Source organism: Triticum urartu, chromosome 5A (genome assembly GCF_056163025.1).
Source record: "Triticum urartu cultivar PI428250 chromosome 5A, HENAU_Tu73, whole genome shotgun sequence".
Lineage (NCBI taxonomy): Eukaryota > Viridiplantae > Streptophyta > Magnoliopsida > Poales > Poaceae > Triticum > Triticum urartu.
In genome coordinates, this window is record NC_141877.1 from 660,043,410 (window position 1) to 660,058,529 (window position 15,120).

At 44.3% G+C, this 15,120-nt stretch overlaps 1 protein-coding gene across 1 annotated transcript; it reads left to right on the plus strand.

Annotated features, from left to right (window-relative positions):
* Positions 1 to 893: 893 nt before the first annotated feature.
* On the plus strand, positions 894 to 1,574 carry LOC125506407 (flowering-promoting factor 1-like protein 5). The gene has a single exon (XM_048671225.2). The coding sequence runs from the start codon at positions 945 to 947 to the stop codon at positions 1,275 to 1,277; it is 333 nt and encodes a 110-aa protein (XP_048527182.1). The 5' UTR covers positions 894 to 944; the 3' UTR covers positions 1,278 to 1,574.
* The last annotated feature ends 13,546 nt before the right edge of the window (positions 1,575 to 15,120 follow it).

Genomic DNA, 15,120 nt, shown 5'->3' on the forward strand with positions numbered 1-15,120 from the left:
CTTCGGTGGTGGAGGTGGAAGGCAAACGTCTCGCCAAATGGGACCGAACCAAGGCATGATCTTCTTCTAATGGCATGACGTCCCCTCAAAAGACTTGGTCTATCCCTCTGGGTTCCACCGCAGGTCGAGGCTTAGACATTGTTCCTTTTGCTTCTTTGTTTGTAGTCCATTAGCTTTCCTTTAGCAGTTTTTATCTGCCGTGTGGGATTACATCCCCTATTTCCTTCATTATCTTTTGGTTGAAAATTGTGGTTAGCTCTCGCCTCCGGCCCCTGTTCTACAAAAATCTGTTTAGTTTTCAAGCAACCGACATAATCTAAAAGTTTGGACTAGCGTAGCTGTTAAAGATCTCTCACAATCAAACAAAGAAATAAACAAAAGAATTGTCCTGCCTTTGACACAGCTGTGCGGTGGTCACCGGAAATAGCAATATATATAGCGGCGCACCGGGTATGGCCGAGAGTGTCGGCAACGACTAGCTTGCAGGAGAGCAAAACAGCGGCGACGGCGGCGGCGGCAAGATGGACAAGTGACAAGATGACAGAGAGAGCGACGAGGCAAAGAGGCGGCAGATACATGCACTTGCGACTTGCGATTGCGAGCATGTCGTCCAACTCCAACGCATGTGCGCAAGTACAGAGCACCGGCTCCGGAACGGCAGTGCACGAGACAACACTCTGCTGCGTCGGGAGATACTCACGTAACGTCGGCCTCCACTTTCGCCCGACGAACATTCTTTTCCGACTGAAAAGACGGGAGAGGCTAAAACCAGCCGCAACTATTCCCAAAGAGGAGCACCCGAATAGGCAAATCATCGAGAATCTCGACCCTAGAATCTAGATGGTGCACTTGTCTACCGCGCGCGCAACGCTGGCCTATATATATGCACCACCCCTGCTGATCGATAGCGTGCGCACATCTCAGCCAGCTAGAGAAGGGCCGGGATGTCTGGTTCGGGCTCGGGCTCCGGCGTGTGGGTGTTCAAGAACGGCGTGATGCAGCTGCAGCCGGAGCAGCCGGCGGCGGGCCGGAAGGCGCTGCTCTACGTGCCCACCGGCGAGAGGATGACCACGCTGGAGCTGCTGGAGCGGCGCCTCGGCGCGCACGGCTGGGAGCGCTACTACGAGAACCGCGACATCGTGCAGCTCCACCGCCGCGACGGCGGCATCGACCTCATCTCGCTCCCGCGGGACTTCACCAAGTTCCGCTCCACCCACATGTACGACGTTGTCCTCAAGAACCGCGACAGCTTCAAGGTCGTCGACGTCCCAAGTTAACTGACCTACTCCACTCCGTCATCAACGTCGCCTTTGATCTTTTATCCGACTACTATGTGTGTGCTATACTCCCCCTAAGTGCTTTTGCATTTGCTTAAGGCGTGAAATCAGGGCGGAACGCATCAAGGCATGCATGCATGCATTGCGTGTGTACCGTAGTAAATTGTAATCGTACGTGTGTGTATGGTTTGTGTGGGCCTGAAGTGTGACAGCCTTTGTTAGCTAGCTGTTGCACATTTGCTGGTCATATTCACACAGCCATATACTAAAATCCATCCGGTTTTACTTGTACCCTCATTTTAAACTATATTTTGACCATGACTTAAGCTAATAAAATATAAATTATACATAGCAAAAGTAATATCACTGAACACTTTGAACGAGTCAAACAATATAACTTTTTATGACATGTATTAACATTTTTGTGGCCAAATATGTGGTCAAATTTTGACCCAAAATATGGTGAGACTAACAAACCCGGACGCAGACAGTATTTATTAGAGTTCAAAAGTATATCAATCTTCAACATTAAAGTATGACAAAAAATTATAACAAGTCATAACTGATACAAATAAGGATATATGCCTACATACATAGCCTATTGTTGGACCGTCATTCAAACCGGATGTACGTATCCCCTGCTACCACATATCATACTTTTGCTGATCATGTGTCCCCCTATTTGCATATACGTTGATCAAATTGTTAATTAATGGTTAATTATCTCTAACTATATCTATGTTTATGCAATGCGGATTAAATAGTTATTCAATTCTTTTGCACATATTGGTTTGCCACTAATTTTCTTGGCATGTCCCGCTTTTGATTTCCATTGCACGCGGCTGGGACCCCGACCGTGGCATTGCGGTTCTGCTAAGATCGTTTAAGGGTATGATATACTACTACCACTTCAAAAAAAGTACAATACATAAGTATGATGTTAGAGCAATCCTATCAGAGTAGACGAAATGGTTCAATTGTTATAAGAATCGTCAATATGATTATTTTGATCCAAAATTACACTTCAATAGAGTCGTTGTATACCTCTGGATCGGCATAATTTATGCAAGGCGTTCCATATCAAGCCCGTGAGCCTTCATATTTGGAGGCCATACGTGAGATTAGTTTGGAGGGTGCGCCATCCGCCAACAACTCATGTGGGAGAGAAGTTTTACCTCCTGCTCATCCTTCTGTGAGGCCCACCTCCTCTCACCGCCAATGCCGTAGACATCCCACCTCCTCCATGGCACCGGGAAGCGAGCCAACTAATGGCGAACCCCACGTGCCCAACTGGCTCGTGTCACTTCCCGCCATGTTTTACCATCATCCCCCAACATAAAAAAGTTGTCATTCTTTCTCTTCACCCCACCATCCTTGCCTCACAAAGCTCCTCTTTCTCTCCATTTTCACCATCCCGATTGCCACTCGGCAGGACTGGGTTCGTCTCTCGCAGGAAAAGAAACAACTTGTCGATGAGGAGGAAGCAACGATGGAAACCGCTGAAATCATTGAGGAGGAGGAGTGGATTGACGTGACACGGAGGAGGCCTTAAAAGAGGATCCCGCCCTCCACAATGAGTTGCCGGATTCTAATCCCCAAACGCACACCATTGTTCGGTATGTCAAGCATGGCTACGAGCAGACCCTGTATGGGTAGGAGAGGTCTCGCCCACACAATTCCTCATATCCAAAACCACGTGCTCGCAATCGCCTCAATGTTAAGGAGGAACGGGATGAGCGCTACACCGTCTACGTGTCTCGGTCACCCACCCAGGTGAAAAATTTGCGTAGACCGTTGCTGGGCAGAGGCTATCGCTCGAAATGAACATCGTCGTATGGCTCCAATACAAGGAAGCACATGCGGATTTCGCATTGGATCCAATGCGCGTCAGATGGCACCAATTCAATGCCAAGATGGTTTGATTTGAGGAGACGAATCGTGCAATATTGGGGGTTGTCACCCTTGAAAAAGCGTGTCCAACCTCCACCTCACGGGGTAGGAATGAGACCAAGAAGAGGCCGTCGGACCATCACACCGTTAGGCATAGAGGACAAATGGACTCATCACATATGCATGTGCCGCGTGTACTGCATTCATCATCGTCGTGGTGGGAGCAACTAGTGCTTCTTCCAAGACGTAAAAAGCCATCATCTTATTATATGAAAAATGTGAAAATCCATCTTTGCACCCGAGCTCATCTGCACCCGCGCTGACCAAAAAAATCAAAATAATTACTAGAAAAATTAAATAATTCCAATTTTTTTGTGCGGTAGAAAATTTGATGCGTGAGGTCCGCTTCAATTTTCAAATCATTTGTACATATGAGGAGCTCTCAGAAAAAAGATAAATTGGGGGTCTGAAAAAATATTTACTGTTCACGTACTGTTTCAGCCCGGTTTGTCTTTTTTACTGAGAGCTGCTCAGAGGTCCAAATGACTTAAAATTTTGAGCGAGCCTCATGCATCAAATTGTCTACCGCACAATTTTTTTTTGAATTTTTGTTGAATTATGTATGAATTTTTTTCTAATCAGGTACAGATGAGTCTGGGCACCGAAACACCCTACTCATGAAAATGTCACTACTCAACTTTTATACCCCTATGTAACAACTTTGTAATGCAATGTTATCTCAAATTGAATGTGTGATTATTGAGTTGATGCAATAAGAAAATGATATGAGGGTCGCATTATGGTGACTCTGTGTTTGCCCAGCACCTTGGCAGCCCTCATATTATTACGGAGCGTGGTCCATATCCAACATGACGCTCACACATAGGGCAACTTTACTAGAGGTGCGTGTAGATAAATTCAACGAAGTGGATGATGCACGGTTCGAGCTCGAACCGAACTATCCATGCTCACCTCCATATGGTAGCTAGCTGGAGCTCTCGATCTTCCCGTGTTCGCTCGTGTCTTTTCTTCCAGATGCTCCACCAAAATCCGTCACGTCATCCACTTTGGAATTCGTCTCCGATCATGATATATACGAACTGTTCCCTGCAAGGAATAGTGCATCTTTACCGAGTGGGATTATTGCAAAAAGAAAGCATAAAGTCTTGGCCAAGGAACATATTCTTAGTTCTTGCCGATGGCTACTCTTTGCCATTCCTGTCGAAATATCGCTGCTCAATTTTATTTCTCTCTCTTGATTTCGAATCGTGGCGTTTTAGTCGTTTTAATATTTAGACAGTATATTAGTTGCATGTGAATATTAAGTATGCTATTATTTGTGTGTTAATTTTATAATTAGTGCAATATTTGGTATGATATTAATTGCATATTAAACACGCTGAACACTCACCATTGTAGCAGCCTAGGTCATTGGATTAACTTAGTTTGCTGGCCGAGATCAGTTGAATCTGTCTCTTTGGGTTTTTTATATTGGTATAGATATAGATATAGATATAGACATAAATATAGATTATGGCACGTCGCTCAATATCGAATCTCAAATGCTTCCAAGAACACATCATGATTGATTTGTCAACATTGTGGCACCCGACACGTATGATCAAGATGCAATTTCATGCATGTCTAATTCGATTATCTACCATGAGGAACCTGATCATAATAGACAGTGGTAGAGGATGGGCAAAATTTAAGTGGGGCAGCTTCGTCATCAGCAATGCCGCTTCGCCGTCTTCCACCCTGTCGAATATTGTGTACGAGTTGGATTACGTTTGAACTTAATGTTGTAGTGTGGATAGAATACTTATAGTGTTGGAGTCGGACATATTATACCCTTGACCTCTTTTATATGAGGAGGCACCCCACATTATAACCAATGATGGCTAGATAGTGACAAGCGCGTAAGGGGGAGCCGGCGCCTGGATGACCGGTGTTGCGGTACCTCGGGAGGGAGTGCCCGTAGGCATTGCCCCGAGAGTAGGCGAGTAGGCAAGTTCGTCAAATCTCGTTAATAAATTTCAATGTTGTTATTATACTGTGATTACTTGTTTCTTGATAGATCAACCGCGTATTTCGAATTTATTCTAACACACCCTACAAGTGCTGGTTGCACCCCCACGGCCTAGATTTCGTGTGCCTTGCACATTGGCACCATCGCCGCCCTCAGCCTGCCCCCTCCAGTGTTGGTTTTCTTTTTAAGAAACACGTGTAATTTTACTCATACTCGTAACAATTAGGAACACCTATTGCCGGGCACCTCAAACCCTCAAACGTCTGGACGGGCCGCCCGGTCACAGTCCGGTCATGATATTTTGATTCAGACGGACCCCTCAAACATCCCTCAAGCGCCTGGGGTGACCGGCACCCCCATATCCGCCCTAAATATGAGGCGTATATGGGGGTGTCCGAGCACGGCCGCTACGTCGGACCCGACCCACGCTGGTATACCCAACCCCACATAAATCCTCCCCATCTGCTCGTTATACCAAACCCTAGCCACTTCACTCCCCTCCCCTCCGTCACCTTTCTGGTCGTCTCCGGCATGGCGGGCAGCGGATTTGAGTTCTTCATCTGCAGATCCGTCGACCCCGAGCTCATCCCACACGGCTCCGAGGAGGAGATGGCCGTCCGGCTTGCGCTTTGCCGTGCTCGGGAGGAGGCCCGTGCACGGCGCATGGATCCGGCGCTAAGCCGGCCGTAGCTGCCTCGCGGGAGGACGTGCAGTCCTTCTGGCGTCCGGTCGCGCTGGCGGACGCGCAACCCCTCTGGTGGTGCGCTGATATTTGGGACGCACCATCGTCCCACGAGGCCATGGCACGGCATGCCCGCTGCGCAAGGCACCGGGCGCGGGAGGCGGCGGACCTTGGCGAGGCGGAGTCGCATTCTCCGAAGCCCCGTATGGCGCATCAGTCCGGGCGTCGCAAACTGCATCATGGTGGACCTCGGCGGCTCGTCCCCGGAAGGATCTGTCATTTATCTGATGTCCATCAGCACCCAACGGGTTCCGGGCTCCGACGAGAAAGAGTAGGGCATGGAAGAAGGCGGCGCCTTGAGTCCTGTAAGCCGGCTCGTGTCCCATGCCCTACGCTACTTTGCTGGCGATCGGACCAACATTCTGAGGAGCGCAGCCGGCTGCCGGACATGACCAGAGTGGAGCCGGGCGAGCGGGGAGCGGCACTGGGCGAGCTCCGTTTAGATTACGTTTCACGTTGCATGTAATAATATGGAGCTGAGATTCTAATTTGAGGTATTTGTATGTGGAATGCATTTTTTGAAACGCGTCCGGACATTATCCACGGACGCGTCCGCGGGCATTTAAGGGTTCGGATTTGTCAAATCCGGCTGTAAGGCTAGTCATAGTGGGGGTAACTTAGTTAGTAACTTAACACATCTCAAGACAATTTTGCTTATGTGACAAGTATTTAATAAGGAAAGAGATGCTTATGGTAACATAATATATTACTGTAACATAACATTTCCCGAGACAAAATGAGTCTATGAGCTAATAAATGAAGCAATCTATGACACCACTACTATGTTACTTTGCAATATGAAGATAGTAACTTAGACTAATGTCATATGCATGACATTAGTATAAGTTACTATCTACTATGACCAGCCTAAATGCTCTAATAGTACAATGCTTTGGGTAACGAAAGGTTTGTGCTTGTGTGGCTCGATCCTCTTTGAGAGAATTCCTTATTTAACACTGTGTTAAATATTTTTGCCTTATTTGACATCGTAAAACAATTTCTTCCCTACATGACACCGAGTCTAAATTTTATGCCTTTTATAACATTTTCATCAATTTTAAACATTAACGACGTTAAATGACACATGAAAAGACTTTTTTGTCCTTGATGTGGTATGTGATCAAAAAATTAATAATTGCTACTGATGAAAGAATACTTGTCGAGCCGACTTGGTTTGTTGTATGCGGGTACGTAGCTGAGCAGCTGCATGCAGATCTTTAACTGCATGTGTTTATGTGGCCGGTTTGGTTGCTCGGTGCGTACCCAAGTTCCATTTTTTTTGATCAAGTGCTTATGCTAGCTCTTGTGTACAAGCTCCCTGTCCAGGATGCGCGTAACGCAGGCTTGGGTCGCCGCACTAGCGACGTGGATACGAGAGTAAGGAGCGCGACCGCGAGGAGACTTGCGCAGCCAAACTGGCCGGCCGGATGGATGGATTAAGATGGAACTGAGAGAATCAACTGGTTAGTACGTACATAGCACAGTACGTTTTTGCACACATGAGTTGTGTAATTGCGGCCGTGCGTACGCGGGTGTGTGGCTGTTGAGCCAATGCTATCAAGTGTTTGGCGTGGTCGTGCTTAGTAGTAGGCGGGGATGGATGCATGTATCAGGGAGCGGGCGACTTACGTCAGATGGCCTACTCATATTACACCAAGGGTAAAAATGTCTTTTAATGTGCCACTTAACAGCAGTAGATGAAAAAACAGACGAAAGTGTCATAAAGGGCATAAAATTTAGACTCGATGTTATATAGGGAACAAAAAGGTTTTCAGTGTCAAATAAGGAAACGAAATTTAAAATAGTATTAAATAAGGAATTCTTTCATCCTCTTTCCGTCGGAGTGTGACTGCGTTTGCTGAATCGCCACACAGTGATCGCGTTCCGCGCCAGGGCGCTCCGTCGCTTACGCACGCTCGGTTTGGGCTAACCCAGTTTTAGCTCTCACGTTGATTATTTCGCCTAGCTGCTGTGCACTTGATCTCAACTTTTATATTTCTGGTTATTTTGAAGAAAAAAAAATGCCCAACACACTCCTCATACTAAATGGTTGCTGGTCTTCCTTGGTTCGCTGGCTTCGCCCGGTCAATGGCTGACCTGTCAACCGTTGACCGCTCAGGTCAAGAGTTGACCCTTGACCACTCAACAGTTTCCCGTTTGACTCTAGTAAAAAATAGTGCAAAAAAAATGTAAAAAAAGATAGATCGGCAAATACGAAAATAAAAGAAATAAAAAATCGCAAAAAACCGAAAAAGTTAACATAAATACAAAAATCAGCAAAGAATCGAAAAATTTCAAGATAAAAAACGGTCTAGAATATGAAAATGTTCACAGTAATTTTGACAAAAAGTTCGCGGACTTGAAAAAAATAATAATTCATCGATGTTGATAAAACAAAGTTGTCGAATTTTATTTATTTTGCGGATTATAAAACAAGTTTATGGATTTTAAAAAGTTCATGAATTTTGAAAAAATGTTCACGAATCTGAAAAAAAGTTGATCTGTTTTCAAACAAAAGTTTGTGAAGTTTTTTAAAACAGGAAATAAAAGAGTTGCAATAAAAAAGGTTCACAAATTTTAATAAAGTTTATTAGAAAGTTAGCAAAAAACTGAAAAAAATCAGGAGAATTAAAAAGTTCATAAACTGAAAAGATGTTCACGAGGTTTGTGGATTTGAAAAAGTTCATCGGATTCTAAAAACGTCCCTGGATTTGAAAAAAGACTAGGAACTAAAAAAAGGTCAGAAATTCAAAGAAAGTTCATGATTTTTTTAAAAAGCATGCATTTGGAAAAACGATCATGAATTTGAAAAAGTTCATGTGTACTCGGATTTCAAAAAGTTCATGATTTTGATGGGAAAATATGTTCTCGGATTTGAAAAAAGTTCACGTCTTTGATGGAAAAAAGTGCACAAAATTCGAGAAAATCACAATTTAAATGAACAACGTTCACAAGGAAATGATTTTTTTAACAAATTTGATAAAAAGTTCATAAAAAGTTTACGAATTTAAAAAAACCTTTTGAATTTTAAAAAGTTCACTCATTAAAAAAATGGAAAACGGAAATTAAAAGGAAAAAACAAATTAAAAAAGATAAATCAAAAGGGAAAAAAGAAAAACAGAATAAAAACTGTCGAGAAAACATAAAAAAAATAAGAACTCTTTAGAAGCTTGTAGATGCTTGCAAAAACCATCCGAAAGGTTCTAGAAGCTTCACAATATTGGTTGGATCTCTTCCGACAAAACAAACAGTGTTGCTGGCCCATTTCACATACGACTGTGTGTGGTTGAGAAAGAAAGGGAAAAAAGAAATACATATTAACTAGCGCTAAAGGCGCGGGATAGGAATCGGGATGAATTCTTATCAACCGACTCCAACCAAACACACCCTAACAGACTCAGGGCCCAAATAACGTGACTCGTATACACCGAAATCACTAATTAAAGAATACTCCTTGCGAAGATCATTCCCACCTCCTCAGGTCGGGACAAGTGGCGTGCTGCATGTGCGGCACTTGTCGCAACTAGTAGTTTTCTATTTTTTCGTAGATCTGTTTTTTCAAAATGTTTGATGTCTTAAACCGTGTGTCTAAATCTTGAACCGTTTTCATTATTGGATTCCTCGCACCGAGTTCTTCAAAACTTGATCCCATGTTGATAGGTTTTGACAATTTTTTTCACCAAAAAAAGGACGAGCTAAATCAGACAAAAAAAACCGAACCGGGAGCATGGTTTTTTCCCTTTCCGAAAAAGGCACGGCCGTGTCTCTCGTGAAAGCAAAACTGTGCCTCTCGCGGAAGTAAAAAAAGTCGAAAACACATTTTTTTCGTTTCCGAGAAGGCACGGCCGTGCCTCTCGCGGAAGCAAAACCGTGCCTCTCGTGGAAGAAAAAAACATGTTTTTTCTCCGTTTTCGAGAGAAACGGTTGTGCCTCTCGCGAAAGCATAACCTTGCCTCTTGAAGGAGCGTGCGAAAAAAAATAAAAAATGCGGAGAGAGCGTCTAGAGCGCGACACGTCTACCCGTAGGTGATCGTTGCGAGGCTCCTGAAGGAGCGCTCGTCAACTAGTTGCTCCCCCAGGGTGGTAGCACCCGTTCAGTTTCCGTCCACCTATTTTCCGGGCAATCTTATATGATGCCCGTGTGCCATATCAAGGGGTGTGGGGGGGGGGGGGGGGCAGCTTCGTTGATGGAACCTCTAGATGGGCCGGCCCATTTAAAAAGATACTTTTGTTACATTTTTTCCATATCCATGTCTTTTGTGCTTTATTCTTTTTTATAGGTTTGCAGTATACGGTGAACATTTTTTAAGTGCACACTTAATTTTTCTAGCATATGGTGAACTTCCTTAAAATGCACACTAAACTTTTGTTGGCATATGGCGAACATTTTTCAGAACACACACTGAACATTATTGGTATATACATTGAACATTTTTTAATACACACCAAAATTTTTTTTAACATGCGATGAACTTTTTTTAATATACACTGAACTTTTAGAAAACATATACTAAACAATTTTTGAAAATATATTTTTCAGGTTTTTGTAGGCTTTTTAGTAGGTATTTATTTTGGGATGGAGGGAGTAGGTTATAAAATTTCTAGCTTCTAAAAAACAACAACTTGTTTTTGTAGGTGAAAAGCCGACTAAAAACCTGAAGATGAAAAATATAATTAACTAGTAGAACGTTCGTGGGTTGCTACAGGCTATAATGCATACAAATGAATCAAATAAATGATTACGACCGTCTTCAAGATTGAAGCTCATTTCTCCCTCGTACCCATGGGTGTGGCTCCCTAAAATTCAACAGTGTGGACACTCTGGACTCCCCCAGATCCAGGCCATATGTTGGAAAGAAATGTGATTGTCCGGACTATCCGCCATGTTAACTCCAACACGCAATCCCAATACAAAAAACGGACCCCCAACGCACCCTTCCCTCTTCCTGGAGCCTTCTGGTTAAAACTGGATGGCATCCACATCACCTTCCTCATGGCACCCTCTCTCCTTCACACCGTACTTCATGGACCCCCAAATAGGAGTCCACCGCCAACCGCCTTGCTCTCCGTCGTGATCCCCCCTATGTTTGTGTCAATCCACCACCGCCATCAAAGGGAGGAGGTGTGCATTGCCCATGACTCCCCCTGAGCCAAGAAGGCAGATCTGATGTCTCCTAAGCCATTGTCACATTATAACATATAGTTGAATGTCATGCATTACCACGAAACAAAAATAAAAGGACCCCTCTTATCTGGCCGACGTTCACCAGGAAGGGTGGCATTTGCAACATTTTAGGTGGCAGTTTTAGTTATGAGGGGATGGCATTTTGTTCAGAACGACGTGACAGTCAGAGAGGGCATTTTTCATTTTAAAACTGACGTTGTTTGATCTTTCCTCACAACTAAACCTGCCATCAAATAGCATTCGCGCCACCCTCCTCCCCGCTCATGTTCGCTGGGTAACATTACCGGAATAAAAATACGATGTTCGTTATTGAGAATGCAACTGATACGCCACCGTGTCCGTTATTAACTCTTGAAGCAACCAACTAATGCATTACCCTTGTATCCTAACCAAAAAATTGTACGACTTGATGAAAAAATGAATTGCAGATCACAATGAAATGAAAAGTATTTGATGACTTAAAACAACAAATACTATTATGTGTTGTTTTCTTTTCTATTTTAGTAAGAAACAAAAAAGCAAAAATTTGCATCTGAGCCCCCCACAAAATAGTACGTGAGTCTTCCCCATCGAATGCCTCGACAAAAGGCCATCAGTTTAGGAGTATTTAAATACAAGGGATCAATGATGTTGTGACTGGAGGGAAAATTTAAATTTCATTAAGTTTTCATCACTGTCTCTGCATTTGTGCCCGCCGGTGATTAAGAATGTGAAGAAACTCCTTTTTGTCCCCTTTTGTCACTGAGAATAAGCACTGCAAGATCGAACCCATCACAAAGCACCTGTTCCCATTAGAAGAAAAATCAATCTAGTTGGCCAAACCAAACCAAAGTTCCAGAGAAGAATGTGACGCCCTCGATTTGACCGTACACTAATCATACACACAAATGTGTACGATCAATATCAAGGACTCAAGGGAAGATATCACAAAACAACTCTAGAGACAAATAAAATAATAGAAGCTTTATATTACAAGCCAGGGGCCTCGAAAACTCGAATACAAATGCTCGAAGACACAAGAGTCAGCGGATGCAATAATATCTGAGTATAGACATAAGTTAAACAAGTTTGCCTTAAGAAGGTTAGCACAAAAGTCGCAACGATCGAAAAGGCAAGGCCTCCTGCCTGGGACCCTCCTAACTACTCCTCGAAGTCGAACTCCACGTAGAATACTTGGGATCCTCTGGCTCCTGGACTCCATCATCTGGTTAAAACATTCGAGAAAAATGGAAAAGGGGGAAAAGAGGGAGCAAAGCAGCTGTGAGTACTCATCCAAAGTACTCGCAAGCAAGGATCTACACTACATATGCATTAGTATCAATTAAATGGGTAGTATCTGTGGACTGAACTGCAGAATGCCAGAATAAGAGAGGGATAGCTAGTCCTATCAAAGACTATGCTTCTGGCAGCCTCCATCTTGAAGCAGTAGAAGAGAGTAGATGGTAAGTTAACCAAGTATCATCGCATAGCATAATCCTACCTGACGATCCTCTCCTCGTCGCCCTGTTAGAGAGCGATCACCGGGTTGTATCTGACACTTGAAAGGGTGTATTTTATTAAGTATCCGGTTCTAGTTGTCATAAGGTCAAGGTACAACTCCGGGTCATCCTTTTACCGAGGGACACGACTATTCGAATAGATAAACTTCCCTGCAGGGGTGCACCACATTTCTCAACACGCTCGATCCCCTTTGACCGGACACCCTTTTCTGGGTCATGTCCGGCCTCGGAAAATCAACACGTCGCAGCTCTACCTAGGCACAATAGAGAGGTCAGCACGCCGGTCTAAATCCTATGGCGCAGGGGTCTGGGCCCATCGCCCATTGCACACCTGCACGTTGCGAGGGCGGCCGAAAGCAGGCCTAGCCTCCCTAATACAAGAGCAGGCGTTCCAGTCCAATCCGGCGCGCGCCGCTCAGTCGCTGACGTCAAGAAGGCTTCGGCTGATACCACGACGTCAAGTGCCCATAACTGTTCCGGCGTAGTTGGTTAGTGCGTATAGGCCAGTGGCCAGACTCAGATCAAATACCAAGATCTCATTAAACGTGTTATTTTGAAGTAACCGCGGACGTCGACCAGGGCCAGGCCCACCTCTCTCCTAGGTGGTCTCAACCTGCCCTGTCGCTCCGCCACAAAGTAACAATCGGGGGCCGTCGGGAACCCAGGCCCACCACTACCTGGATGGAGCCACCTGCCCCTTCAGCCCCCACATCGGAATCACTTGCGGGTACTCTATGAGCCGACCCGACTTTAGTCACCACATGTATCACATATTATGTATATAAGTATATACCCGTGATCACCTCCCAAGTGATGACGACCCGATAGTATAGCATGGCAGACGGACAAGAATTTAGGGCCACTGATGGAATATTAGCATCCTGTACTAAGCATTTAGGATTGCAGGGAAAGGTAACAACAATAGTAGCAAGGATAGGTTATGCATCAAAATATGATTAACGGAAAGTAGTAACATGCTACACTACTCTAATGCAAGCAGTAGAGAGAAGAACATGCGATATCTGGTGATCAGGGGGGGGGGCTTGCCTGGTTGCTCTGGCAAGAAGGAGGGGTCGTCGTCGATGTAGTCGATCACAGGGGTATCGGCAGCGGTCTCGGGGTCTACCGAAAAGAAGTAATGGAGGGGAACACAATAAATAATAGAGCAATCAAAGCATCATAAAGCATAACATGGCAATACACGGTGCTAGGTGTGCCCTAACGCTGTAGGAGGTGATACCGGCGAAGGGGGTAAACATCCGCGAAAGTATCCCCAGTGTTTCGCATTTTTGGATAGATGAACCGGAGGGGGAAAGTTGCGTGTTCGCTATGCTAGGGATGTGTAGCGGATGAACGGGCTACATATTCGAATTCGTCTCGTCGTTCTGAGCAACTTTCATGTACAATATATTTTCATCCGAGTTACGGATTATTTTATATTAATTTTCAAAGTTTTAAATGATTTTCCAAATTCCTGGATTTTAATTTATTTCCAAATATTATTAATCTAAATTGCTATGTGCACCCAAAAGGGCACACAGAAATGTGCTTTAGTGGGTGACAGTGGGGCCAGTCAACTGCCCAGTCGGCTGTTGACTGGTCAAAGGGGCCCAATGGGACCCATCTGTCATGGGCTGAGTCAGGCCTAGTCAGCATTCTGACTTGGTCCTACTGGACAGGGGGGCCACCAGTCATTGGGCCTGTTTAATTAGCAAGTTTAACTATTTCAATTAGTAGAGGCACTACTAGGGAAAAGCCTAGCAGCATCGCGGGTTTTAGGACTATCAGTAGCACGGGCAGGAGTGCTACTGGTACGACGCTACAGCTAAAGGTTAGCAGTAGCATGGGTTAACCCACGCTACTGCTATATCGACTTAGTAGTAGCGTTTTCTCCAAAGAGCGCTACTGGTAATTACTAGTAGCGCTTCTCCCAGCACGCGTTACTACTATTATTTCATATTTTATTTCTTTTTTATTTCATGTTTTATTCATACACCTTTATACAACTTCTCATACAGCAGCAATTTAGAGATTGTTTTTACATCATAATGAGTTATTACATCACTGGGTGAAAAGAACCGTGGACTAGTTTCAAGTGGATGGGCATCCACTTGAAACTAATCCGCGGTTCTTTCACCCAATGATATAATAAATATCATCGTCATCATCATCATCATCATCATCATCATCATCATCATCACATCATTAACAACTTATCATCATAATACATCATTGTCATATAACACCTCCTCATGATCATCGTTTTCATCAATGAGACATCACATAGCAAGTTGGTCACTAGTCATAATCACAACTACTCCTCATCATCAACTCTAACACATTGTACCACATAATAAATATTGTACCTCATAGGACCTACTACATTCTCTTAGGACCTACTATATTCTCCTAGGTAAAATAGCATAAAACAAGATAGCCCCTGAGTCTCCATTATGGAGAATGGAGATTATCCTGTCTCCAATTCTTTCTTTTCGCAC

Coding starts and splice junctions, on each gene's coding strand:
- LOC125506407 (XM_048671225.2), top strand. CDS start 945: ATGTCTGGTTCGGGCTCGGGCTCCGGCGTGTGGGTGTTCAAGAACGGC.